The sequence below is a fragment of the Lactuca sativa genome, chromosome 5 (genome assembly GCF_002870075.4).
Source record: "Lactuca sativa cultivar Salinas chromosome 5, Lsat_Salinas_v11, whole genome shotgun sequence".
NCBI lineage: Eukaryota > Viridiplantae > Streptophyta > Magnoliopsida > Asterales > Asteraceae > Lactuca > Lactuca sativa.
In genome coordinates this window covers 335,514,254-335,541,943 of record NC_056627.2, presented here as the reverse complement: position 1 = coordinate 335,541,943, position 27,690 = coordinate 335,514,254, and the positions used below count along the sequence as shown (strand labels likewise).

The 27,690-nt window shown below is 35.5% G+C and overlaps 3 protein-coding genes across 3 annotated transcripts; all 3 read right to left on the bottom strand.

The window, feature by feature from the left end:
* Positions 1-249: 249 nt before the first annotated feature.
* LOC111921026 (uncharacterized protein At5g03900, chloroplastic) lies at positions 250-3,775 on the bottom strand. The gene is made up of 13 exons (XM_023916593.3): positions 3,152-3,775; positions 2,950-3,057; positions 2,763-2,863; positions 2,582-2,668; positions 2,437-2,509; positions 2,277-2,342; positions 1,700-1,786; positions 1,511-1,576; positions 1,302-1,429; positions 1,116-1,202; positions 950-1,013; positions 709-852; positions 250-638 (listed from the first exon to the last, which is right to left on the bottom strand). Exons 1-13 carry the CDS (start codon positions 3,569-3,571, stop codon positions 495-497), a joined length of 1,575 nt encoding a protein of 524 aa, XP_023772361.1. The 5' UTR covers positions 3,572-3,775; the 3' UTR covers positions 250-494.
* Positions 3,776-7,201: 3,426 nt separating this feature from the next.
* On the bottom strand, positions 7,202-9,070 carry LOC111921025 (pentatricopeptide repeat-containing protein At2g36240). The gene has a single exon (XM_023916592.3). The coding sequence runs from the start codon at positions 8,899-8,901 to the stop codon at positions 7,453-7,455; it is 1,449 nt and encodes a 482-aa protein (XP_023772360.1). The 5' UTR covers positions 8,902-9,070; the 3' UTR covers positions 7,202-7,452.
* A 5,960-nt stretch (positions 9,071-15,030) lies between these two features.
* Positions 15,031-15,965, bottom strand: LOC111921077 (uncharacterized). Its single transcript, XM_023916667.3, has one exon. It carries the CDS (start codon positions 15,937-15,939, stop codon positions 15,511-15,513), a length of 429 nt encoding a protein of 142 aa, XP_023772435.1. The 5' UTR covers positions 15,940-15,965; the 3' UTR covers positions 15,031-15,510.
* Between the last annotated feature and the right edge of the window lie 11,725 nt (positions 15,966-27,690).

Genomic DNA, 27,690 nt, shown 5'->3' with positions numbered 1-27,690 from the left:
TGAAAGAAAAAAAAATCCCTAAATATGATTATACTTATACCGAATAGCTAACAAATTAGTGTGTTCAGGATTTTGATTAAGATTCCTACAAGCAAAAAAACAATTATGATCATTTTCGTATCAAGATCGTAGGATCAGATGTCATAAATTGATCCCATCCATTTTCCTTTGTGTTTAAAATGTATTACGATAATGTTTTTCATAACACTAGAAAATTAATGTCACATACAAGTTCATACATCCAACTCATATCCTTAATAATCTGTCCTTTAACTCGAAATCAAGCCTAAAAAGTTTGTCCATTGAGCTCAAAACCGAGCATTGGTGATCACATGAAGCCATATATAGAGCTTCATCAACAATGAGAAGCTAAAGTTATAATTTATAGTTTTAATCGCCACCAAAACAATGAACATCCAACATTATACACCATAACAAAAACAAAAGCTAAACGATCTTCACAATATAAACGTTCTTTTCTTCATCTATTAAATTTAATCAGACTTATCAATCTCTTTAAATCTCCTATCCCATTCCTGAGTGTCATAGTCTTGCTCAAATATGTCTCTTTCTGTCGTGTACACAATCCGATCCTTCCCAATCACCGTCCTCTCAGACATGTCCCGAGCACTCAGAATCTGTATCATATACAATTAATTAATTAATTAATTAATTAATTAACTAATTAATTAATTAATTAATTATTACCTTTCGTCTGAGGGAGACATCTGGCAATTCAAGTGCTCGAGCACGCAGCTCCCTGGCTCGGTTTCTTTTCTCTATTTCAGCATTTGTTTTTTGAGTGATAAACCATCGCACCAATGGAATAGCAAAAATGGAGGCAGCATAAATCTGTCAAATCAATATATTATATTAAATATAAATATAAATATGTGATCAATTTTTATATTAATAAAATAATTTTTAGGAGGGTTACAGTTACACACACCTGGAGAAGAGGAAATATTTCAGAGACAAATGAAATGAATCCGCTTGGTGTAACCGTCATATTCCTTCAAATATATTTTCACAAAACAAATTATAAAATTAAAAAAAGGAGAAATTACGGATTTAGAGAATACATAATAATATACATTTATTAAAAAATTACTTACTTCAACATTGTGCCAAGAACAATCACTCCAAACAGATTAAACGCTCCCAAACCAGCAACCATTGCCCTCTCTGCATTGCTTATTTTACTGCATCATCACCACCATGTAACACATATGTCAAAACATTAATTCCATTTTGCAAACAAATATATATAATTAATTTTTTTTTTTTTTTAAAAAAAAGACCTGAAATCCCATTTCTTTTCCTTAAAGAACTTATCAACCCCTCCCACAAATTCATTCCATTTTCTCCCCACGTATTCCTTCCTACCACCTGTTCTTTGAAGCGATGGAAACCGATACAAGATGTTCCCCTACACGGTTATATAATTTTTATTATTATTATTATTTATTTTTTTCAAAAACACCTTAAAATCTTGAAATTTTGTGCATACCTGTTCATCGACTTCTGGTTGACCATCGAAACGCAGAAGAACAGGTAAAATGTATGAGTCATCATCCTGTAGTAAATGTAAAAGTAAAACACAATTCAAGTCTTTTATTATATATATAATTGTGTCCTACATTTATAATTTTGTTTTTATTTAAAAAAAATGTAATATATGTCGAAAGGAATGTCTTACAGTTTTATCTGCATTTTCCACATCAAGATATGGAGCAAGTTCCTCTGCTGTAACAACACCACCATTTGATGCAATGTACTGACCAATCTGCATTAGTGGGAAATATATAATATTATCAGACTACCCACATATAAAGAAAGAAAAAAAAAAGAATATAAATTTAAAATGCAGAAGAGAAATATGAACCTTATAGTGCATATGATCATTAAAACATTAGATATTCCTTTAGAATTATCATTTCTAAATATCTGTCATTGTCATTGCACTAAATATCATAGAATCTCACATAACAATAAGGTGGTTTTTCTTTTTTATTTAATGCAGAAAAAACAACTTAATTAAGAAAGTCATGCAAAAGAGGCATTCCCCATTAAGTCCTAACTCTTTTTTCTCATATACTTTTTAAACATCATTTATCAGGATTAGCATAAGCTATCTATTAACTATTAAGACAGATGATGAGAAGCAACAAGGAAAGATGATTTTTAATTTTCATAAAGGGCATATGATATACAGACATATCAAGACAAAACATTGAAAGTAACTACGGACCACTGAACTAGTGCTCAATTATTACCAACTTCCACCTCTCTTCTTCAATACCTTCATTTGGATCACCATCACCAAACACAAATGAAAACACCTACAAAACATATATATTATATATATAAAATCATTCTCCATATCACAAAACAATAAAATTATCAAATGACAAAAATTACTAATATTCAGCTTACAGATTCAATGAAATTCATTCCATTATCTTCTTTGCGTACCCTTCGCCTCCTATAGTAATATGGATCCCAATACCTACACAACAAGTTCAACAGGTAAAGAAAAAGTGTCATGTTATGAAAAAAGAAATTGGGAACAAAAGATTACCAAAACAAATCCGCTGGATTAAGATAGAAAGAGAATCCTGAATCAAAAGATCTTCCTCTGCGTCTTCCTCCTCGATTATCTTCTTCACTGTAATTATCAGTAAGATATCAAAACTGTTTCAGTTATGATCAAACATTTGATCTAACTCATCAAGGACAAAAAAGAAGGAAGAACAAAGTACCTACTACTTGTTAGAATAGCAATGATTGTTGTATAAACAATAACAATGGAAGCAATTAGAGCTGTTCCAAAAGTAACCCTGATCAAGTATTCAGCACCAGACTGTAAAAAACACATTTGGATTGAAATTGTAAGTTTTGGGCATCATGTAAATCCCTAAATAACATTTTAGGAGTTTGGGACTATACCTTTGTCTTTTCAATTAAAGGTTCAAATTTTATTCGAAGTGACTTGGCTGCAAGGTTTGAACGATAATCTTTTGGAAACACATAAAGAACATCACCTTCGTCTGAAACCTGTTGAAATCATCTTTATGAAACACATATAATGCAATTAAATTATACAAAATCGCATAACATCAACATATCAAAAGTGACCAAAAAACTCTACCTCCAAGAAGCCATTAGTATCAGAAGCTAGGGCTTGTAAAGCCCTTTGAGCTTCAGTCAACTTAATCCCAGCCTTACTTGCCACATCACCAACTGTTACCCTTCTTCCACACTTATCCACAGCTTCCATCGTCCGCTTCCTCACATCCGCCGGCAACTTGTCGCTCTCAATTATCCTCCCGGGCCTAATCCTCGCCGTTGGTTCCACCGAAGGAACATTAAAACTGGACCTTATTTCCGACACAAAACTTCTTCTGTTACTACTCTGCTGTCTCTCAAATCTCAATAATTCCCTATGAAAAACATTATTATGTGTCCTAAAGGAGTAGTGGAATTGACAGGAGGGTCTAAGGGAAAAAACTGATGAGGGTTTTGAGTGGGATTTAGGTGTTATCGTGAAGCAAGTGGATATCGACGCCATTTATTGATTTATTGGATGATTATGGTAACGATTATTAGGTTTTCCCCATGGAAAACAGATGTGAATTTGAAGGTGCGAATCTTTGTTCTTGGTTAGTTTGAATGTGTGTTGTTTGGACGAAGAGGGCTGAAGGTTCAACGAGTTTGCAGATAGGATTCTGGAGGAAGGCAGGAAGCAGCCGAGGCCTTGTGTTAATGATGTTCCAATTTTACCCCTTGAGGAATTTATATTTTCAGATATACGTGTATATATATTTATATAAAATGTTGTTAATATCACATATAGTTTTTTAATTTCGCAAGACTATGATCGGAAAATTGGATCATAATGAACTATTTTTCAGGGAATATAACTTATTAAGGTAATTAATTTTTCTCTGGGTAACTAATTTTTTTTTTTTACATATCTAAACGAACTTTTTGAAAGTATTCATATACAATCATTATGACTTTGCGAATACTTTCAATAAGATCGTGTGTACAAAAAAAAAAAAATAGTTACCCAAATATAAAAAGTAAGAGTAATTATATTAATGGTCTCTGTGGTTTGGGGGAATTTATGCGTTTGGTCCCCAACTTAATTTTTTTTAACTCGGATGATCATTATTGTTTATTTTTGTTGTGGTCTTCTGTCTTACCTAAAAAGATTATTATGCTCTTATTAATTTATTTTTTAATTAATTTTCTTATTTTTATATTTATATTTTATATATTTAAAAAAAAAATTAACAAAGCCTACATTACTGTATCTCCTCTAATAAACCTAAAACCACATTTGAGAAATTTAATATGGGTCCCACCGGTCACCGTCCCATCTCCTATCATCCCCAACATCTATTTCGTTTCCATCTTTAGTGGTATTGACATCTTCACCATCCCTTCTTTTTCGATCATTCAACTCCGGCGAACCACCACTACAAAAGATGGAAAGGAAATAGAAGTTGTGATGCATTGGGTTGTGGTGGTGAAAAAATTGATGAAGAGACAGTGGGTTGTGGTATTGTTTCGCCGGAGTTGAACGACCGGAAAAAGAAGGGATAGTGATGATGCCGATGTCACTAAAGATGGAAAAGAAATAGAAGTTGAGGAAGATGAGAGATGAGATGGTGACCGGTGGGACAAAGATTAAATTTTTCGAATGTGGTTTCAGGTTTAGGATGAAGAGATACAGATATGTGGGGTCTATTAATTTTTTAAAATATATAAAACATAAATACATAAATAAGAAAATTAATAAGGGCACAATAGTCTTTTTAGGTAAGACATAGACCAAGCATGCAACAAAAATAAACAGTACAGACCATCCGAGTTAAAAAAATAAGTTAGAAACCAAACACATAAATTTTCCCAAACCACATCGACCATTCGTGTAATTTACTCTTACTTTTTGTTTTGTTCGTATTTGGGTAACTATTTTTTGTACAAATCTAGATAACGAACTTGTTGAAAGTGTTCACATATGACCATTATGACCGGATCTAACCAGCTACAACAGGTCATAATAGTCATATGTGAACACTTCCAAAAAAATCGTTACCTAGATATGTACAAAAAAAATTAGTTACCCAGATGTTAACAAACCGAAAAGTTAATTACCTTAATAAGTCATATTCCTATCTTACTAAACTAAAATAATTATAAGTTTGAAATAGTTATAAGTTTGAAACTGAAATATATAGGCATATTCACTAAAACTAGTCATTGGACGTCTTATTTGTTTATGAATATTCGGCAAAAGTAGCTCTAAAACATGTTATTGGTTTTAAAAATATGTAATTAAGTCAATTTATATTTTTTTTGTAAACATTACTTAAAGTAGCTTTTGAATTAGAAACTTTTTGTTTTAGCCAAAATTTAAAAGCTCAAATTGTCAAACATTTTATTTTTTGAGTTTTTTTTTTTAATCAAAAAGATGGAAGCTTTTAAAAGTACACACCCTTAGTTATATAAAGTTTGAAAGATAGCGATGTTCTAAAACATAAAATATAAACTTTAAATTTAACTACCTAATATAGTCTTACATGACAAATACATATCGAAAAATGATGTATTGGTATCATTTTCCAATCTATAAATACACATATTCTTTTCTTATAAAACTCATTTAGTGTGTTCGGGGAAAGTAAAACACGATATATATATATATATATATATATATATATATATATATATATATATATATATATATATATATATATATATATATATATATATATATATAAGTTCAAATGTGGATTGACATCTATTGTGTGGACAATGTTATTCTATGAGAATGACAAAGAAAATATGTTGTTTGAGAATGCGAATGTGTTCAAATCGTCTATGAAGTTATTATAGATTTTTTTATTATACTCATTTTGTCATAATGTTTATTTAGTCGTATTCTGTAAGAATGAAAAATAAGTGAAAAACAATGGGTGAGAACAAAAATGAATAAGAATTAGTGAGAATGCATGAAAATGACGATAATTGTATAAGGTTGAACGTATTCACATTACTAAACAACATATTCTCTTAGTAATTCTCATAAAATAGCATTGATTACACGTCCACACAATAGTTGTCCACCCATATATATATATATATATATATATATATATATATATATATATATATATATATATATATATATATATATATATATATGTATATATATATATATAATCTTAAAAATGGAGTAAAAAAGTTAAAAAATTATGAAGTTGTGAGGCTATATGTCGTTTCATGTTATATGTAATGTTCGGTTTTCGAACTCATTGGATAATTTTGAGGCTAGATTTTGAGTAGAAAGGAAAAAAAAATTATGATTTTGCAAAGCATTGTTGAAATAATATATATGAAATTCATTTTTTTAGTGTTTGGAAAGAACTTAAAATTATATTTTAGATACTAAAGACAAAACTAAAAAAGGTGGGATTGGGTCGTTATTCGATTGTGAGTTCTTAGATCTAATCTTGCTACAAAATTGATCATGTTGCGACCCATATCGTTTTTGACTTGCAGCAAAAGATTCCAATCCTAACAGCATTTTATGTATAACAATTTATTTCTAATTTCTTAATTATCATATCATTTTATTTTATTTTGTGTAATAATGATATCACATGACATTTACTTATTGTAAAATGTAAATACAACACTTACTCTGAATAACTTTTACTTTTACTTAGAGGGTAACGGTGAACATGGTACGGTTTAGTACAATTTTTGGTCAAAACCGAGCTGCAAACTGCAAATACGGTTTCCAATCCCAAAACTAAATGGCGTGGTTTATTTGTGGTGTGGTATTTCGATTGTTTGATGCAGTGTGGTTTCATGCCCTTGCAGTTCAGTTTTTAACCACATGACTTCTATGCAGTTTAGATTCAAACGGCTAAAGCCTTGGATGCTATCCAAAAGATAGTTGAGAAATCATTAATATAGATGATGAAATTGATTGGTGTTTTTTGCAACAGGCGATGTGGGACTATTTATAGATTAGAGTTAATCTTGTCTTTGGTTTTTGCTCACCCTGTTGAATTTGAGTTTGAACAAAAGAGACCAAAATATGTTTATTAATTGATCAGGTAGCAAGACATAGTTTTTAAGTACGGATTCCCTTATGCGAAGCAAAACACTATAAACTGATAAATACTTTTTGGAGTGTTTGAAAAAAAAAACTATTATATATGTAAAATGACAGCAAAGGCATACTTATATATTTTAACTTTTTTTTTACATATAACAATTTATCTTTAATCATTTATAAATGATCTTTTTGACAAATATTTACATAATCATGTATAAATGATCTTTTTGACAATTTATCTTTAGTAACATACTTTTGAACCCAACTTTTTAATATTCAAACTTCAAGTGTTTTATGAATAAAAATCTGATCTTTTATCCAAAACCAAGCCCTTTCATCAACCTGTTATAAGTAGCAATATCAGGTATAAACCCCTTATCCAACATCTCATCCACTATAACCTTCCCCTCTTCCTTTTTTCCTTCCTTTGAATATCCAGATACTAATATGCTATAACTTACCTCATCTACACATACACCTTTCTCATAAGCCAAAACCCTCAAATTATTAGCCTCCCCACTTCTTCCTGAACTACACATATCACCAAGAAGACAGTTAAAAGTCACACTATCAGGAACAATAGTGTCTTTATAATTAAGCATTTTATCCATCAATTTAAATGCTGCTTCTGTGTTCTTAACCCTTCTTAAACCTTCAATTAAAATAGTACAAGTGATGGAGCTTGGAGCATTTCCTTTCTCCCATATCTCATCTACTATTAATCTTGCTTTATTAACCTCATTCCTTTGATCACAAAGACTCTCGATTAACCCAAAATAATCAAACTTTTTTGGTAAAACTCCTTTTCTTGAAAAATCCAGGATGAGATCACAAGCCTCATAAACCCTTCCTTCCTTGGTAAGCCCATCGATCAAGATCTCACAAGTTACACTCGATAAACTGCACCCCAATTCAATCATCTCATATGCCATTCCTATTCCTTCTTTCAACTTCTTCTCCCTAAAGAATCCCTTGATCAAAGTGTTAAAAGTCACCACATTTGGAACACAACCCTTGACCCTCATTTCCTTAAACACTTCTAATGCTAACCCGAATTTGGAATTGCGAAAATACCCATTAATCAATATGTTAAAAGTGACCACATCGGGGTTCACTCGATCTTGAATCATTCTCCCATAGAACTCCAAACCCTTTTCGAATTTCCAGTACTTTACGAAACTATGGATCATGATATTGTATATAGCTGTGCTAGGCTTCCCATCTACTAGTTTACGCATTTTATCAAACGCTTGGAGTGCATCATCAAACCTACCGACGTTACAGTACGCATTGATGGCGAAACGGAAGATGGGTTCGGTACGTGAGCAAGAAAAGATACCGTCGGAGCAAGGGCAGGGATTGGAGACGATAAAATCGAGGAGGGGTGATAGGGAGTCGAGGCGGTGGGTTATGGCAAGGGTGCGGACCATCCATTCATAGGTGGAGTGGTCGTGGCGGAAGGAATCGAGGGTGGAGGCGTGGCGGAAGACGTGGAGGTCGAGGTGAGCAAATTTGGGATGGTGGTGGAGCTGGTTTTTGAGGAAGGAGAGGAGGTCGTTCGGGGTGAGGTTGTTTTTTAGGTGGGTGTTGATGAAATCGGTGAGTTGGGATTGAGTGGTTGAGGTAGAGGAGGTAAGAGAGAGGATTGGGAGAGTAGTTAGTGATGTGTCGGGAGGTGGCGGTGGGGGTAGAAGGTTAGCGGTGGTCGACGGTGGTGGAGGACGGCAGAGTGGTGGTGGTCTTGGGAGTTTCTTGAAGGCCATTTCTTCTGGAGTATGTCTTTAAACCGGCTAGTCGGCTACAAATGTTTGGAGAGAGGCGAGAAGATAAGGACAAAATTGCAAAAATGGTCCATGAACATGGATTCGTGGTCATTTTCACTTAATTTTATTGTGAAATTTGTGTCCATGTTAAACTTGAAAAAGACCAATCTACCCATTTAGTTTGTTTTTTCATTTTCTTTAATAGTTTATTTTTATTTTTATTTAAATATTAATGTTAAAACAAATAAATAATGACTCTCTCTCTCTCTCTCTCTCTCTCTCTCTCTCTCTCTCTCTCTCTCTCTCTCTCTCTCTCTCTCTCTAACATCTCGAGATTTTGTAGGTATTTCAAAATCCTCTCTTCTATTATTATTTCATTATTTGAAGTCCATGGGGTTAGAAGAGTCGACCCATGAAGAGCCTAAGGGCTAAAGTTGCAACTTTGAGAACAAGACTAGTACGCTAAGCGTACATAGGGTACGCTAAGCGTACTAGGCGCGCCCTAGTACGCTGGACGTACACTTGTGTACGCTAGGCGTACTCGCCTCAGATGGAAACCCTAATATCTAAGGTTTGAGTGCTATATAAACATCCTTATGAGCTCAAAACCCTCCATCATCTCAGCCTCTATAGGTTTGAGTTGTTTTCCATAAACCCTAACCCCTTTCTTGAGTGTGTGAGCTAAAAGTAGGTATTTTGAGTAGTTGGAGAAGAAGGTCTTACATCAAGAAGTTGGAGAAGGAAGACAAACTTGTAGATCCGAGGTTTCTTTGTGCTCTAGAAGCTCCAGGAGGTAAAAAGCTCCAAACTTTATGCTTGTATGATGTAGATCTTGCCAAGTTAGCTTTATGGAACCATTTATTGTCCCAAAAGTCCCAAGTTGGTGCATGTTATGATTTGAACGAAATAAACTGTCCTTTCAGACCTTAGAGATGATCGTAATTGATAAAAATGATGTCCTAATGGCTGAAAGTGTCCCATGCATGTAGTAGGAAGGTCTTAATGGGTTAAGACCGCGTACTAGGAACTTTCTAGACGTCCAAAGTCTTAAAGTTCAATACTTTATGGTTCTAAGGCACATTTCGTAACTTCTGTACGTCCAACGTAGTGAGTCAACCACCCGGATAGTGGCCAATGCAAAACGGAAGTACGCCCAACGTACCAGAGGAGTACGCCTCGCGTACACCCTCTGTTGAGCTTTTGACGATTTGGGCTCCTTTTTGGGCCAGTTTGACATGGGCCTTGCTGGTCTTTCTGAATAAATGTGTTTTGGGCCATTAATGGTAATAGATCTTAAATGAGGTCGATTTGGGAGTTGGGGCCTAATTGGTAAAATTGGGCCAATAATGCGCCTTAAGTATATGGACTTCTGGACAGTGGATTTGATAATTGGGCCTTGGCCCAAATTAAAGAAAAGGCAAAATGGATTATGTGGACCCTTAGTTAAGATTGATATCCCATGTATTGACTTAGTAATTGTTATTTTGGATAGTTCGAGATTTTCGGTGAGACAGCGATCGGAGACTTTTAGTCCAGTTCAACACTACTTGTAAGGTGAGTTGTCCTCACTATATCAACAGGGTCTAAGGCACCAATTTCGGCCCTTTTTGGATTTGTATCCGGGTTATTGAATGATACACTTATTGATTTACATCCTGGTAGTTAGGATGGTGATGTGCTTAGTGACCTGGTTAGGTCGGTATCCTGGTTTATAAGATGATGCTATGTTAGTGACTGGTTAGGTCTGTATCCTAGTTATAGGATGTTGCTATGATTAGTGATCTATTAGATCGGTTTGACTGTTATATATGCTAACATATGATCTTCATGTGCACATGATTGTTTGATTGGGGGTTGGGTTGAGGCGGTCATGCTTTATGCTGAAGGCCAACATACCCAGGGCGGTCCGGATAGACTGAAGGCCCTACGAGGCGGTCCAGTCAGACCGAAGGCCCGACGAGCAGTCCGGATAGGCTGTAGGCCTTGCGAGGCGGTCCATACGTGTCGTAGGCTCGAAGAGCGGTCCAGATAGGCTAAAGGCCTGCGAGGCGGTCCAGTCAGGCTGAAGGGTCATTATGCATGATGTTTGTTTATATGATATGATTACGATTATATGACATCGGTATTTTGGGAAACTCACTAATCTTCGGGCTTACAGTTGTTGATTTTGTTTCAGGTACTTCTGACAATCGCGGGAAGGCGAAGACGTGATCGTACACCTCCTTATGTTTTCATGATTTGATTCTGAGATACTCCGACACCATATTATTTTAAAAACAAGTTTTGTAATAATCTTTGGTTTTGAAATGTTTTAAAAAGTTTAAATTTGGTATGATTTTTATGGATGTTTCTTTCTCTCTCTCTCTCTCTCTCTCTCTCTCTCTTGTTATATAAATCAAACATTCCCGAACCCCTTCCCATTTACAGAAATCACTTCCTCTGCATTATAATGAATTTGAAGGATCAATGGATGACTTTATCTCCATAAGTTCTTCTAAATCACCATTGAAACATTTGAAGTCAAATTCCAAAACAAAATTTTAGTTTTTAGATGATTTCCATATTAAACACCTAGAGATTCTTCAAACTGGATAATGAATCAAGTACTTTTCCAGATATCTTATTAAACCCAATGTTAAGAACCCTAAGGTTTTCCAAATCTCTGAAATTTGAGTTTAAATTCCAGTTTAGCATGTTCCCTTCGAGATCAATCACTTCCATCTTCTTCATTCCTTAAATTTCATCAGGAATTTCACCACTTCAATAATTGAACAAGAGCGATAAGATTCGAAGTTCTAAAAGCTTTGAGATAGCATTTGAAAACTTACCCATCAATTTCCAATTACGACCCACACAATTTTTCTTGATTTAATGGAAACAACTGGCCAAACGGTGACTCTTCTAGATGAACCAATTCGTAAAGCGGCAAAATTACCAGGCGTAAATCTCTGGGAATTAAAACCTGGTGAAGATAGTTTTAGGCAATGTTTTAAAACCCAGGTTTTTGGTTGACCCGGTATGATGACCGGTTCACGGGTCAACCGGTTCAACTGGTTGAACCGTTGGGTCAACCCGGTTTATGGTCTTTTTCTATTTTTATATATTTTACTTTCATGCATAAAGCATAAACATATAAAACCAATAAGTTAATGTCCGCAAAGTTTAAATATTTAAAAATATTGAAAAACATGGAAGAAACCGCAAACGGCTCGTTGTTTTGGTGTTCGCTACTTGTTTCCAACTATCCAAACCCTATTAAAACGGGTCAATCCGGTTTTAAGCGGTTGAACCGCGGTTTAGGGTAAACCCGGCCGGTTCGATCCGGTTTGTATTTTTACAAAAAACCGGTCTCAATTGACCAGCCTTCTACCCCGGGTCACGGTCCAACCGGTTGAACTGGTCGGATCAACCCAAGTTTTAAAACATTGGTTTTAGGGGAGAGTAGGCGGAGCAGGTGGTGGAGATAGATGTGGATTTCAACTTTGCTGAAATATAAGGCTTTTAACGTAAAAAAAATAATATAATGATTTTTTAAAGACATTGATAAAAATATGTTGGGTTTTTATAAGGTTTTCCAAAATATAAAGATAACAAAGGGGATTTTGGTAACTTTATATGTATTTTTTTAATTTAAAATATATTTTTGATATTAAATTGATTTATATTTTATTAAATAATAAGATTGGATATAACATACAAGTAATTATAAACTTTGGAATGATATATACGTAATTCTTAATGTTTGCAAGGATATATATGAATTTTTTCTTAATTATAAAATAAAAATATAAATATTTGAAAAAAATATTAATAGCTTTTCAAAAATAAAAGTTAATGTTTTTCCCATGTTAACCATCAATTTTATGGGGAAGCTTGCGAAATGAATCGTGAGTGGTCTGTTAGTATAAGGACTTCGTTTTCTTCTTGAAATATTTTTGTAAGAAAAAAAGTAATATGAAACATGGTGGCTGATGCTAGAGTTGGACTCTTAAAGAGATTCACCGTTTGTTCCCAACGTTTTCTTCTTGAAATATTCTTGTAAGAAAAAAAGTAATATGAAACATGGTGGCTGAGGCTAGAGTTGGACTCGATTCCCTTAAACAGATTCACCGTCTGTTCCCAAGGTACAACAACCTTAACGCCGGATAGTAACACTTGCCTGAAAGAGTCGTCGAAAGCAGGTGTACAGAGAAGGTATGAATTATAGTAAAACCATAGACACAAACTTGTTAGCCTTTCATGCATTCAAGCTTACAAACCTTGTTGAGTTTGGTCTTTCTACCAATGTGGGACTTGTTCCCACATGTATCTCTTTTGCTAAACTTATTCTCAAATACTCATATTTGAGTATCGATATCTCATTCACATATGCTCCATTTCGGACATATAATATATCGTTTCAAAGTTCTCACGGAGGAGAACACAAACCCACTATGGTATTTGCAGATCATTTTTTGCAGGCCCGACCCTAACATTTCGGAAACCTTGTGCAAAAATTAAAGTGAGGCCCATAAAAAATTTCTTGTAAATATTATTAACTACATTTGTTACCACTAATTCAAAATATAAAGTTGCTAAAAACATCTCATAAATTCACTACCACAAAATAATGTATTCACTCATTGGTAATCAAATAAATCTGTAAAACTGTTATAAACAACTTTCAAAAAAAAAAGAAACACATTACTATTCTCTAAACATCGACCTTATAGCATTTTTAGAAGAAAATTCATCTATGAGATTTTTTCTTATTTTTTGGTGAGCTTATAAAAAATAAAAACGTTTTCTAAAATTTATAAAGAAAACAGATTTGCATTTTTTTTGGATATAGATATTTTCCTTAAATTGTTGATAAATTTTAAATTTATGATTAGATTTTGATTTTTGTTGATTTTTTTTTCAAAATTAAAATGCATCTAAAATTGGAACCAAATGTTACCGGGCTAATTTTATTTATTGATAAAACATAAAAATAGATTTCACAAAAATACCAATACTATAATTATAAATTATCTCCAAAAAAAAATCGAAGGCCCCCCAAGATCGGAGGCCCGGTGCGACCGCACCGCCAACACCACCCCAAGGCCGTCACTGATTTTTTGCTAACCTTGCCTTTTATGTATACCTACAAAATACCATAAATGCGTATTTCACATGCTACTTTTGATATTTTTACATGTATGGCTAGGAAAAATACCATAAATGTTTTTTTTTATCAAGTTAATCAATATTGCATACCACTTTTGCCTAGCATGGTTAGAGAAAGGAAAATCTCTATGACAATCTCCTATCACATACTTACATAAGTCCGGTCCAATAGTCATATGTCGGCAAGAAGAAAAAACAATCTTTGTGACAATCTTCGATCAAATAGTCACACATCGGAAAGAAAGGACAATCTTTTGTGAAGATCTTTGATAACATAGTATCATTTAAGCGGAAAAAATTGTAATTTTGGTTAATTATAATATTTTACAAGGATAACGGCGGATGGAAGAGAGGTGATGCTCTCTCCGACGAGGAAAAAACTAGATGTTGGCGAGAGTTGTGGTTTTATAGGGAGAGACAGATGAAGGAGATGTTGTGGTCTTTTCTGCAAGAGAAATTGGATGTCCGATCAATATTGACGAACATGGGAGATGGTAAGGTGGTGCGAGGAAAGAGACGGGATCAAGATAAAAGTATGAGGTTGTGGAACTTTTAGATTATAGTAAATTATTACATAATAATAGCATAACTATAGATAAACGATAAAAAAAATATTAAATAAATATATAAGAGTAAAATGTTCATTCAATGTAGGTCGGGACCAAAGACACAATAACAATATATGATAATGGTGGTTTGAGTTAAAAAAATGTAACGACCAAACATGTAAATTATGCCAAACCATGAGGACCATTGATGTAATTTGCTCAAAAGAAATTATTAGTCGATGTTTAGGGCTTTAAGGGGTTAGGGGTTTAGTTATAGAAAAATGCACTTGGTATCCCAAAAGATCGAATAATGCAAAATCAAAAGTTACCCATTGATACATATTGTTTTCCTGTTATCCAGATTTTGCATGAATCTAGGGGAGGATCTACGTGGGTGCTGGTACCAACAACATCTGATTTTTCTGAAAACATGTAAAAAATTTCAAAAATTTTGATTTTATTTCTACTATCATGGCACTACTAAAATTTCTCGTGACAACCCTACTATAAAATCTTATATCCACCGCTCCATGAATCCACGTTTTACAACATGCACCTCAATGCTTCCTGTTAAAACTTTACAATCTTTTTTTCACCATAAACTTAACAACAAACAAAAGCAAACACCTTTACCTCTCTATTGTAATTACAGTTATGCCCACGTATTCTAACATTCCCGTTAAATTTTCAACAATAGGCACCCAATTAATTCGGGAATAATTTGTAGGCAATAGTTTTTTTGACATACACAAAAATAACTTTTTTTTTTACATATTGTACAACCTTTTAAAACATAAGTTGTTGTATATGACAAAAAAAAAAATTGTTCCATTCAATTATTCACGTTTTAAATCATGCACTTAAATGCTTCCCGGTTCTTTGAAAGTTTACCAAATTTTATCACTATCAAAACCTAACAAGATTCAGGTATGCTTTCTAAACCTGGCTTCCATCTTCCATCAGCGATCTCCATCAAGCTTCCATTTTTTCCGATCTGCGAAACCAAATCACCCACAGCAACAGAAACACCTCCCTTTTTCAACATCATCTCCAGCTCCTGCTTAGTTATCACCAGCTTAATCCTCACTGTGGTTCTCGGGTTCTTGATGGATTCTGGCAAAGCTACATGAGGAAGTGGAAGAAGATAATATATATGACCGGCGACCATTTCATCTTGGTGGCCGAGATGTCTGACAACGGGAAATACGTCGGAGATTGCATGATCTGCATGTTGTGCTAAGACTTGATGGACTTTGATGGGTGGTTTGTATTCAAGAACTTCACCATTTGTTTTGATTACCTTGATGATCATCTTGTTTTGTCGAATTAAGCAGTTTCCCATGTTTTAGAATCTTGTTTAAGTCAAGTTTAATTTAGATTCATTAGGTTAATTTATAGGCCAGGAGAATGCGCATTCGCACTTTTTTGAGTTTGGACCCACCTTGTTGGCATGGTGCTAATGTTTGGTATCCATGGAAGAGTGATTCGTTTTAATTAAAAGTAATTAGGTTACAATAAACTATTAAAATTAAGTCAATCAAGCGAACCCGTCAATATCTACAATTTAATCTTTATTCAAAATGACAAAAATCTTTAATTTCCATTTATTTGATGGCAAAACATATAAACATAATCTTGAGTTAGTTAACTAAAAGTTCAATACTTTTTGATATTTTAGAACATGCATGCATGGGGCGAAGATGGTGGAATTTTCTGGTGGCGAGGGGTGACGATAGGGATGAAGGCGGTGGTTCAGCCATTGTTGTGACAAGGTGTTCATCATCACAACGAAAAGAGTAGTCAAACTTAGTGATGATGTCGTTAGAATACAATATAAATTTGTGAGTCAACGGACGATTTAATGATTTTATAAGGTTTAAATTTGGAAACTAATTATAACATTACAAACAGACCAAAGCAAATTAATTAACTAGTCACTAAAAAATGGGAAGTTGTATTTAACTTTTATCCAATGTAATCACAAATGAATAACATGTTACCTCACGATCGAAAGTTGGTTTTATCTGTAAGATACACTCAAGATCGATCACAAAAACTTTCCCCCAAGGCCAAGTGGTTGACCACTATTACGTATGACTTAATTTGTTCCTTTCACACTTACCAATCATATTCGCATAATCTTGACTATCGTTACAGTTTCCTATTGCCTAAGGAGGTTCATTCATATCCCATGCATGTAAGGATGTGAAATGATGAAAGGGTGTATATGAATACATCCATTCATAAAATCATAACTTATAAATTAAAAGCATAGATAGAAATTGCAATAGCTGTTAACTGAAAAATCTTAATTATCAGCTTATAATATGCTTTCTTGATCACTATTTGCTAAAAATCAAAGATACCAATACATCAAATAACCATTACTTTAGAAAAAGAAATGATGCTATTTCCACATATGCATATATATAAACAACATGGATGGGGTTTGTGGGTTCACCATTTTAGATAATGGGGTAGCAAATTAAAGCTCAATGCCGAAATTTAAATTATGTTCAATTTGAAATTTAATATTTATTTACTTTTTAAAGATATATTTGGGTAGTGGACATGAGAAGATTATTGAAAATTAATATTCTACTAAGAAGTGATTTAAATGCTAATAAGAATAAGATTTTTGAATATTTTTCATTTTATTCAAAGAACATAATCGTAACAAATTTTTTATTTGTTTTTAACCAATGATTCGAACATGTTGAGTAATCAGTCGAACTAGTAATAAGGATCGGGTTCGTCGAGTAAATTTTTTTTTTGTCGAATTTTTAAATTTAGTTTTAAATAGTTAATGTACTAAAGTAAAATTAAACTACTAGAAAAAAGTAAAAATCCAAACGTCATTTCACTAGGAAATTTATTGGAAACGACTAATACCAATATATTTTTCTATGGAAAAAATTTGAAAGAAAATAAGGAGTGGTTAAATAAATCTTACGGATCCTTTGACATTTTCCTGATATAAAGGTAATTACAATGCAGTTCCGGCAAAATCTTTTAAGTGATACTTCCGACATAATTCCGATGAATGGTAGGATTTAGGTGTCGTTTGTTTTTCCGAAGCGAAAACATTTGAAGTCTGCGGGCCATCTCTGCAACCCTCTGTAGCAGAAGAGGGAGACCAAACGGCTGCAACATGTAATAAAAAAGTCTGTTTGTTTTTTAACCTCTGTAGACTGTTGCAATAAGTTAAATTAAAATGTGAAGAGGTTTGAAGCAGATGGTCAAGTGTTGCGCCACCCAACACACGCTCAACAGTTTTTAAGTCAAAAGTCTTCTAAAAAAAAAAAACAGATGCGAAGGATCAAGTGTTGTGTGTGTGCTGCGCGACGCAACAATAAGTTGTCAAAAGTTGTTTTTTAGAAAAAATACAAACAACACCTTAGTTTACCACTTCTACCAATCAGAAAGCCAAACCCTAAATTCAATTTCTTATTCATCTTCCTCTGCATCTCAATCTCGATTTACCACTTCTACCCATCAGAAAGCCAAACCCTAACCCCGACACCATCACTACAACCACCACCGCCACCGATCACTCGCAAGAACCGGATTGTCAGATTCATCCAATACAAGAAAGCGGAAGACCACAAGGCGTATCTCGAGCATAACGTCAATAAAGTATTATACAACTCTTGTTCTTAGGAATGGATTAACAGAAATAACCTTGCTTCTAAATTCCCTACGAATTTCAGAGTCATGTCTATCGATGATGACGTTGTTGATTTGGTTATTAGGAAGTTTGAGGCACTGTAGATGGTGAAAGATGTTAGGGTTGATTCGAGTTACCATTTAAGGAACTAGAGTAGTGGAATGAAGAAGAAAAGGTATGAGCGAGTTGAGGCGTTTGTAGATGGGAGGAAGGAAACTGGGAAGATCTTCACGTCAATGTCGTTTACTGATGGTGAAGTATCATTTCCTTTGATGGGCTCCATGACTTTCTCTTTAAGTTGGCTTCTAACATTTTATTTCTCTTTCACAACTTCAGGAATGCAAAAATTGGACGAATGAGAATTCACTAAACGATAATCTTGGACATGGAACATTTGTTGCTGGAGTGATTGCTAGTGAAAACACAGAATATTTAGGTTTTGCACCAAATGTTGAGACTTATGATTTCTGTGTGTTTACAGATGCACAGGTAACACACACACACATACACTACAGTTCCTTATTATTTCTATCTTCAAAACTATGTTAAGAGTCATAAATTTCTATTCAGCTTACTATTGGTTTCATACACATCATGGTTTCTTGATGTATGCAACATGGATGTCTTAAATTTGAGCATTGGTGGTCCTGATAACATGGATCTTCCATTTGTAGAGAAAGTTTAGTAATTAACATCAACATTATAATGGTGTCTGCAATTGGCAATGATGGACCATATTATGACACTTTAAACAACCTTGCTGATAAAAGTAATGTTATTGGTGTTGGTGGTATAGATTATAGTTCCAACATTACTTCATTTTCATCACGTGGCATGAGCACTTGGGAGATCCCTCATGGGTAATATTAACCTAGTTGGGGGAAGAAGAAGACCATTCGGGTAATATAGGCCTTAGAGAGTTGTTCAGAAAAGGTCATTTAGGATAAATTGACAAAAAATACCCTCATGTGCAAGGCACATGGGGGCAAGTTAACGTTGGTATATATAGACATCCAACTCGGGGACTATTCACGTGCAACTTAACATCCGTAGGTACCATCTTAGGGAAAAAAGTACCGTAGGGACTACTTTAGAGAAAAAAACAAAAAATTAAGGACCATTCGTGTAATTTAGTCTAAACATATATATGCTAACAGTTTTTTACAATGTTCTTTGTGATTTTCAACATTAAAATTGACAGAAACATTAGACTATTTTAGGGAGAGGGAGAGAGATTATTACGTCCAAATTTTGTTAGTAAAATACATATCAAAATCTATTTGGAGGACGTTTAGATATTGTTGCTAGGGAAGAAAATCGGACTAGGTTGGCAAGACATCTTAGATATTGTTGTGAGAAAGACTTATATCCCATTTTTGTTAGTTCATTTAAGACTCATTTTCCCATCAATAAACAAACTAATAATAGTAGACTCAACAAATTTCTAAGGCATTGGGTTGTTATTCATTTTCAAACTACTAGACGTAGATGCTTTAGTTATCAAAAGTAGAATCTAGGGATGTTATTCGGGCCAGAACCGAACCAAACCAACCCGAACCCGAATAACCCGAGAACCGAATAAGGGTATTTGTATGAACCGAAAACCGAACCAAATAAGAAATACGGGTTCGGTTCAGTTCGGTTTGGTTCCGACCCGAATAACCCAAATAACATGTACAAGATGATAAATACCCTATTATTATTGTATAACCCGAATAACCCAAATAACCCAATTAACATTTACAATGTGATTATAACTATTGTATTTTGTATGACTTTTGTATTTTATGATTTCATAACAAATCTTTTAAAGAAACAAATTTGTTAATTAAAAATAATACAAAGTATATATAATTGTTCCAAAAGTGCAAAAAAAGTTAGAATTGGTGTACTAAGAATATAAACACGGATAACATGGATTAACTATTCTTGATTAAAATAAAAAATACAAACACAAAAATCTTAAGATATAGTTATTCGGGAATCTAAACATTAAGTTTTTAACCATATCCAAAATCTTTAAAACACCTACAACATCCAAAAATCTAAACATTAAGTTTTTAAGCATTTCCAAAATAACATTTTTCAAATATGAATTAACTATTCGGGAATATTAATTGGTTGTTTTCCCTTTCCATCTCTATTGTTTATCGCCTCTTCTAAAGATTTCGCGACCTCATTGTCTTTCAAAATGTCATCAATGTTGTCCACAATTGGCTTTCTTGATTTCCTTACCCAATCTTGGGTGCAAACCAAAGCCTCTATTATATTTGCAGGCAAATTTGTTCGATATTTATCCAATATCCGCCCGCTTGTACTAAACGCCGCCTCTGACGCCACAGTAGAGATTTGCAGTCCCAAAATATCTATCAACATAAACATAGAAAATGTTAAAATATAATTTTTTTTTAAAAAAGTATACAAATAATAAAGTTATACCTTTCGCCATACGGGATACAATAGGGTAACGAGATGCATTGTGTTTCCACCAAAGTAGAATATCAAAATCTTTATTGTATTTAACTAACTGCTCGTTTAGGTATCGTGTCAACTCCGTTTCCATTGATGCTGATGGGTGATTAGTTTGCACTATTAAATCACCCATGAAGTCATTTTCGTCATCAATCACAACTACATCTTAATGACCATGTGTTTGATTTTGAGAAGAGTCGGTATTGTCAAACTTTGATTTGTAGAAATTAAAAAAATTCTCAAATCTTTGTTGAAGACCCCGTATTAGGCCTTAGCCTTCAAAATGACTTCCGAGTTGAGCATGAGATCTTTTTGTGTATTCTTCAACTTAATCAACTTTTCAAAGGCTTGTTGAAGAAAATCAAACTTGAACCGTAGATCTAATATGACCGCAAAATACAAAAAATCGTTTAATTTTTCAAGGTCGCCCCAATACTTATCGTATTTGTCAATCATGTCCTTCCAGATCAAACAAAATTGGGGACTAGCCGCCCATTCCTTAATGTGTTTGTACACATCCCATATTTCTCCAAAAAAACGATGTGTCAGCGGTTTTGTTGACGTTGATACTATGTTGGTTTTCACTTTGAATTTCTCGAGAAATCCAACCATAGCTCTACAAATGTTGAAATCTTCTTTTGAGGGGGTCAAAACTGATGGGTTTTAGCCATAAGAACTTTCCTATGTGCGCATGCAAAACCCTAATGCTTGGATCTAGGCTTTCTAATAAACATGCTTTGAATCCAAGACTTCTAATGACTAATTAGGTTAAATAACAACATTGAAACAGATCTAGAATCATACCTTTGAGTTCCTTGTTGATCTTGAGGTCTTGGAGCTTCTAGAGTCACAAATGTCACTCCTCTAATGGCTTACAAACACCAATAGCAAGGAAGATGATTTAGGAGAGAGGAGAGGGGAGGAAATCGGCCAGGGTTCTCTTACTTTAGGAGAGGTGTGTCGATTTCCCTATGCCATGGGGTCTATTTATACTTGTAGACTCCTTAAGGGTTACAACCTAAACCCTAATTGGATAATCTTCTCTTAAGGCTATCCATATCCTTTCCATAGATAAGCCTTGGACGATTTTGAAGCTATCCTAGCTTCTAGAATCCGTCCCTAGCATATCCATAAGGATTTACAGTCTAAAGCTTAACTATCAAACAATTGACAGTTTATACCCCTTTATTTAATGAATCTCTTTAAGTCACCAAATTAATTCTAATTAATTCTATGACTTATATTAATCAAATAACAAATATATTATTCATTATATTATTCTCATAATATATTAATAATATTTACTCTCTCGTAATAAATCATCCTATCAAGTTGCTATGGTGAAGGCAACCCAAAAGGACCATGCACAACCGGGTCAAATACTTGCCTAATATAGTTGCAGCCTTAGACACTATTCCAACAGTCTCCCACTTGGATAAGTCTAGTAACTATATTTACAAGTACAATTCGGTTTGCAATCGTAGCTCTCAAAGATGCTGTCAAACTCTGATCTAATCAATCTTGTCCTTTAGATAAGGGAACGTACAGTCCTCTGTTAGATATCATGCTGACAATCCTATGGAATGGTTAGTCAAGCATTTAGGTTTCTCAATCTCTGATTTATTTGACATAGAACTTAATCGAACACATCAATTCAGTTCTGACCGGGCCCGGCACATAAGTCAAATCAAATCATCTAGCGGCCGAGATATCGCTTTTACCTTCTTAGATAAAGGTTACAGATAAACTTCGACTTATATGCATTTACTTATTCATTAACCAACTATACACAACAATACGTTTTATAACACCGAGTTACTGATGCGTTTTCGTATTATCAATGTACAATCAATTAACAAATAACAAATCATATATCTAGGTTTTAAGACCATATGATATTATCGTCTTGCGATCACCTTTTATATCGTATTCCATAAGGTGATTCCAGCAAGCGCGGGTTTATTCCAATGCTCAAAACTAGTTCATAAGCACTCATGAACGTTGCAGCAATCCTTTGCTATGTCTAACACCATTTAGACATTCTACACACCAATTCATGACAATCTTCATTCATATCTACTCCCAACATATGAACGATTGTGGACCATTTGAACAATTCGATTATTCCTAATAAACTCAATTATTCTGGAAGTCAAAACATGCAAAGTGAAACAATAGCTAAACAATTAACATAAGATAGTAACATTACTCATAAATAAAACTCCTTTATTTAATCATCAAATGTCAATTACATTTATCTATTACACGTTTCTAATACTATCTAATCTATGCTAATATCATCCTTCAGCCCAATACTCCTAGCATGCTGCAAGTGCTTAACCCTACTTAGTCCCTTCGTAAGCGGATCTGCTGGGTTATCTTCTGTTGATATCCTCTTCACTACGAGTTGTCCTTCTTTTACACGATGTCTGATAAAGTGATATTTTCTGTCGATATGTCTTGATCTACCATGATCCCTCGGTTCCTTGGTCAAGGCAACCGCGCCTTCGTTATCACAGAAAATCTCCATTGGCTCCTTTATGGCAGGTACAACTCCAAGATCACTGATGAAGTTCTTTAGCCATATTGCCTCCTTCGACGCTTCGCTCGCTGCAATGTACTCTGATTCGCACGTTGAATCAGCTACGGTTTCCTGCTTGGAACTCTTCCATGTCACTGCTCCTCCATTTAGGGTAAAGACCCAGCCCGACTGTGAACGGTAGTTGTCCCTGTCGGTCTGAATCCTGACGTCACTATACCCTCGCACCTTCAAGTCATCACTCCCTCCGAGGACTAAGAACCATTCCTTCGTCCTCCGAAGGTACTTAAGGATGTTTTTCACCGCAATCCAATGTGCTTTGCCAGGATTCCCTTGATATCTGCTAACCATGCTCAAAACGAAGGCTACATCAGGGCGAGTACAAGTCATAGCGTACATGATTGAGCCAACTGCGGAAGCGTATGGTACTCGGCTCATTTCTGCTATCTCAGCTTCGGTATTCGGACTTTGAGTCTTACTCAATTTGGCATTACTTTGTATCGGTAGTTCTCCCTTCTTTGAGTTTTCCATACTAAAACGTTTTAGTACCTTCTCTAAGTAAGTATTCTGACTAAGTCCAATTAGTCTCTTACTCTCCTTATTCCCAAAATGTAAGAAGCCTCTCCGAGGTCCTTCATAGCGAAGCACTTCCCGAGCCAGGACTTAACCTCCTGCAGAGTCGGGATGTCGTTTCCTATGAGTAATATGTCATCGACATATAGAACGAGGAAGCTTACTATACTCCCACTGGCTTTGACATATACACAAGATTCGTCTTCGCTTCGTACAAAACCAAACTCTTTGACTTTCACATCGAAGCAAAGATTCCATCTGCGAGACGCTTGCTTAAGTCCATAAATGGACTTCTCAAGCTTACACACTCTATTCGGATGCTTCGGATCCACAAACCCCTCTGGCTGAGCCATGTAAACATCCTCAGCCAACTTTCCGTTAAGGAAGGCGGTCTTGACATCCATTTGCCAAATTTCATAATCATGAAATGCGGCAATTGCTAGCATCACTCTAATAGATTTAATCTTCGCAACTGGTGAGAAGGTCTCATCATAGTCAACTCCGGGAGTTTGAGTAAAGCCCTTCGCGACCAATCGCGCTTTATATGTGTGTACGTTTCCATCCACGTCGGTCTTCTTCTTGAAGATCCATTTGCACCCAACGGTTTTACGTCCGGGCACGTAATCAACCAAATTCCAAACTTGGTTATCATACATGGATTGGATCTCGCTATCCATTGCCTCTTTCCACTTTGCAGACTCCGGGCCTGCCATGGCTTCCTTATAGCTATTAGGTTCATCAAGGTTTACTAGTGTACCATCACTAATATACGTGTCCCCTTCGGTAGTAATATGAAAGCCATAAAACTGGGGATGAACTCTAACTCTATCGGAACGTCTAAGAGGTAAGGATTCGTCAATCGGTTCAACCGGAGTTTCCTCCTCGGGTTGAATGCCAGCAGCAGAGGTTCCTTCATCTATCGACTCTTGAATCTCTTCAAGTTCGATTTGCCTCCCACTGTCTCCTTGGCTCATGAGTTCTCGCTCTCGGAAAACTCCTCTCCTCGCAACGAAGACAACATTGTCCTTCGGTCTATAGAAGAGATATCCAAAGGATGTCTGCGGGTAGCCGATGAAAATACATCGCTCACTTCGAGGTTCAAGCTTGTCGTGAGTATCTCGTCTTACTAAAGCCTCGCAACCCCAAACCTTGATATGTGCCAACGAGGGAGCTTTCCCTGTCCACATCTCGTGAGGTGTTTTGGCAACCTTCTTAGTAGGGACTCGGTTAAGGATATGGGCGGCAGTATCTAAGGCATACCCCCAAAAAGAGATAGGTAGTGAAGCACGACTCATCATAGAGCGAACCATATCCAATAAGGTTCGATTACGCCTTTCTGCCACACCATTTAACTGCGGCGTCCTAGGAGGCGTCAATTGTGAAACTATTCCACACTCCTTGAGATAATCGTGGAATTCAAGACTTAGGTACTCTCCTCCTCGATCGGATCGAAGCATCTTGATTTTCCTGCCCAATTGATTCTCCACTTCATTCTTGAACTCTTTGAACTTTTCAAAGATGTCTGACTTTTGCTTGATTAAGTAGATATACCCATATCTACTATAGTCATCGGTAAAAGTCACATAGAAGCGGTTCCCATCCTTCGTGGTTGATCTAAACGGTCCACATACATCGGTATGTATTAGGTCCAATAGACCTCGCCCCTTTCACATGTACTCGTGAAGGGTGACTTAGTCATCTTTCCAAGCAAACAAGACTCGCATGTGTCATCTTCCCTAAGGTCGAATGACTCCAACACTCCATCCTTTTGGAGTTGGGCTATGCGTTTCTTGTTGACATGTCCAAGACGACAGTGCCACAAGGATGCTTTATCCAAACTAGTGGAAGAATCTATATTCAAAACATCATTTCCTAAGTTATCAACAATCATAACGGTTTCATATATTCCATTTCATGGTATAGCTTCAAAGTAAAAGACACCATTTAGATAAGCCAAAATAGAACCATTCTCATTAAAAGAAAATCTAAATCCTTGTCTATATAAACCATGAAATGAAATGATGTTTCTGGCCATTTCTGGCGAATAGCAACAATTGTTCAAATCTAAAACCAAACTATTCCTAAGCACTAAAGAATACACTCCAATCTTGGTCACAGGCGACGATCTTCTGTTCCCCATGATTAGATTGATCCTTCCTTGCTCCACATCCCTACTTCTTCTTAGTCCCTGCACATTAGAACAAATGTGATAACCACAACCGGTATCAAGAACCCAAGAAATAGCATGATTAGAATCGTTAGATTTAATTATGTATATACCTGCGAAAGATGGCTTGATCTTTCCTTCTTTGATTGCTTGCAGGTAATCTGGGCAGCTTCTCTTCCAATGTCCTATCTTGTGGCAGTGGTGGCACTCTGCCTCCTTTGGGTTAGAGCAGGGCTTAGCGGGATCAACTTTGGTCCCACTAGAAAAGGCACCATCTCGGGCTTTCACCTTGCGATAGTTCTTCGATGAAGCTTTCCTCTTCTTTCCCTTTCCTTGACCAATAGCCAAGACAGGAGCAGCGGGCGGATTGGGAGTAGGTGCAACAGACTTGTCCTTGAAGTTGCTCTCAGCGACCCTCAAGAGACCTTGGAGTTTGCTTAGGGTGACCTCTTCTTTGTTCATGTGGTAGGTCATCCTAAATTGGTTGTACATCGGAGGCAAAGAGTGAAGCACCATATCGATTGCCAAGTCTTCACCGAAGTCAACATTTAACTTCGAAGGCGGTCGACATACCTTTGCATCTTTTGCAGGTGCACGGTAAGAGATTCTCCATGACCCATCTTAGCGGAAATCATGTTGGTGAAAATCTCATAACGCTCTTGTCTCGCGTTTTGGTGGTATCTCTCCAATAAGTCTTGGTGCATCTCGTACGGGTACATGTCCTCGTAGGACTTTTGGAATTCGGAGTTCATGGTAGCGATCATGATGCAATGTACCTTCGTTGCATCTCGCTCATGAGTCCCAAAAGCGGTGATTTCGGCGGGAGTAGCAACTTCAGGGTTGATTTTCTCGAGCTTCTCATCGAGGACATACTCCTTATCCTCATAGCGAGCAATGGTGCGAATGTATCTTATCCATTCGCTAAAGTTCGTTCCATCGAAGGTGACCTTTTGGCAAAGGCTCATCAACGTGAAAGAACTAGCAGCAGCGTTGTTTGCGTTCGACATCTACAATTAGAAAGGACAAAGATAGATTAGAATAAGGATCCCTAATTATCACCTAATAAGAAAAATTAGGGCTAGGATCCAACAATAACATTTACATACTAGAAAAGGGATGCCGTAATCTAACATGCAAATAAATTGAAGGTAAGTGAATGACGATTCACTAATATTCCATCACAAAACTTAAACTATTAGTCCTAAGTGTTTTTGAGAATTCCTAGGTTCGGATGAGATTCATTGAAACTATTCAATGGCATGTTTAAATCTCGATATGCCCCTCTTGTTTGTGACTGGGATACCGAGGATCACAAAGCAGGTGTGAATTACCATGCAAATTCACATGGTGCCTTCATTGTAACGATCACCTATTCGATGTGCCGGTAAACCACACACGCTCTATCGAACTATGATAAACAATGAATCACCCTTTTCCACCTTCGCTTAGAACCAATTAGTGTGCCGGTAAACCATACACGCTCCACTAACTTCTTAGCAAGGTGCAAAGTGTAATTTCATGGGATTGCATCAATTCACTTTTCCTAAAGTAACTAAGATTGGGAAATTTATTAAAATATGTGTAGTTACTTTATATTTCTTATTATACTTTTAATGAGAGGATGAGGTTGCCCTATCCTACCCGTTCGGCTAACGACCCTCCACCAATCAAGCAA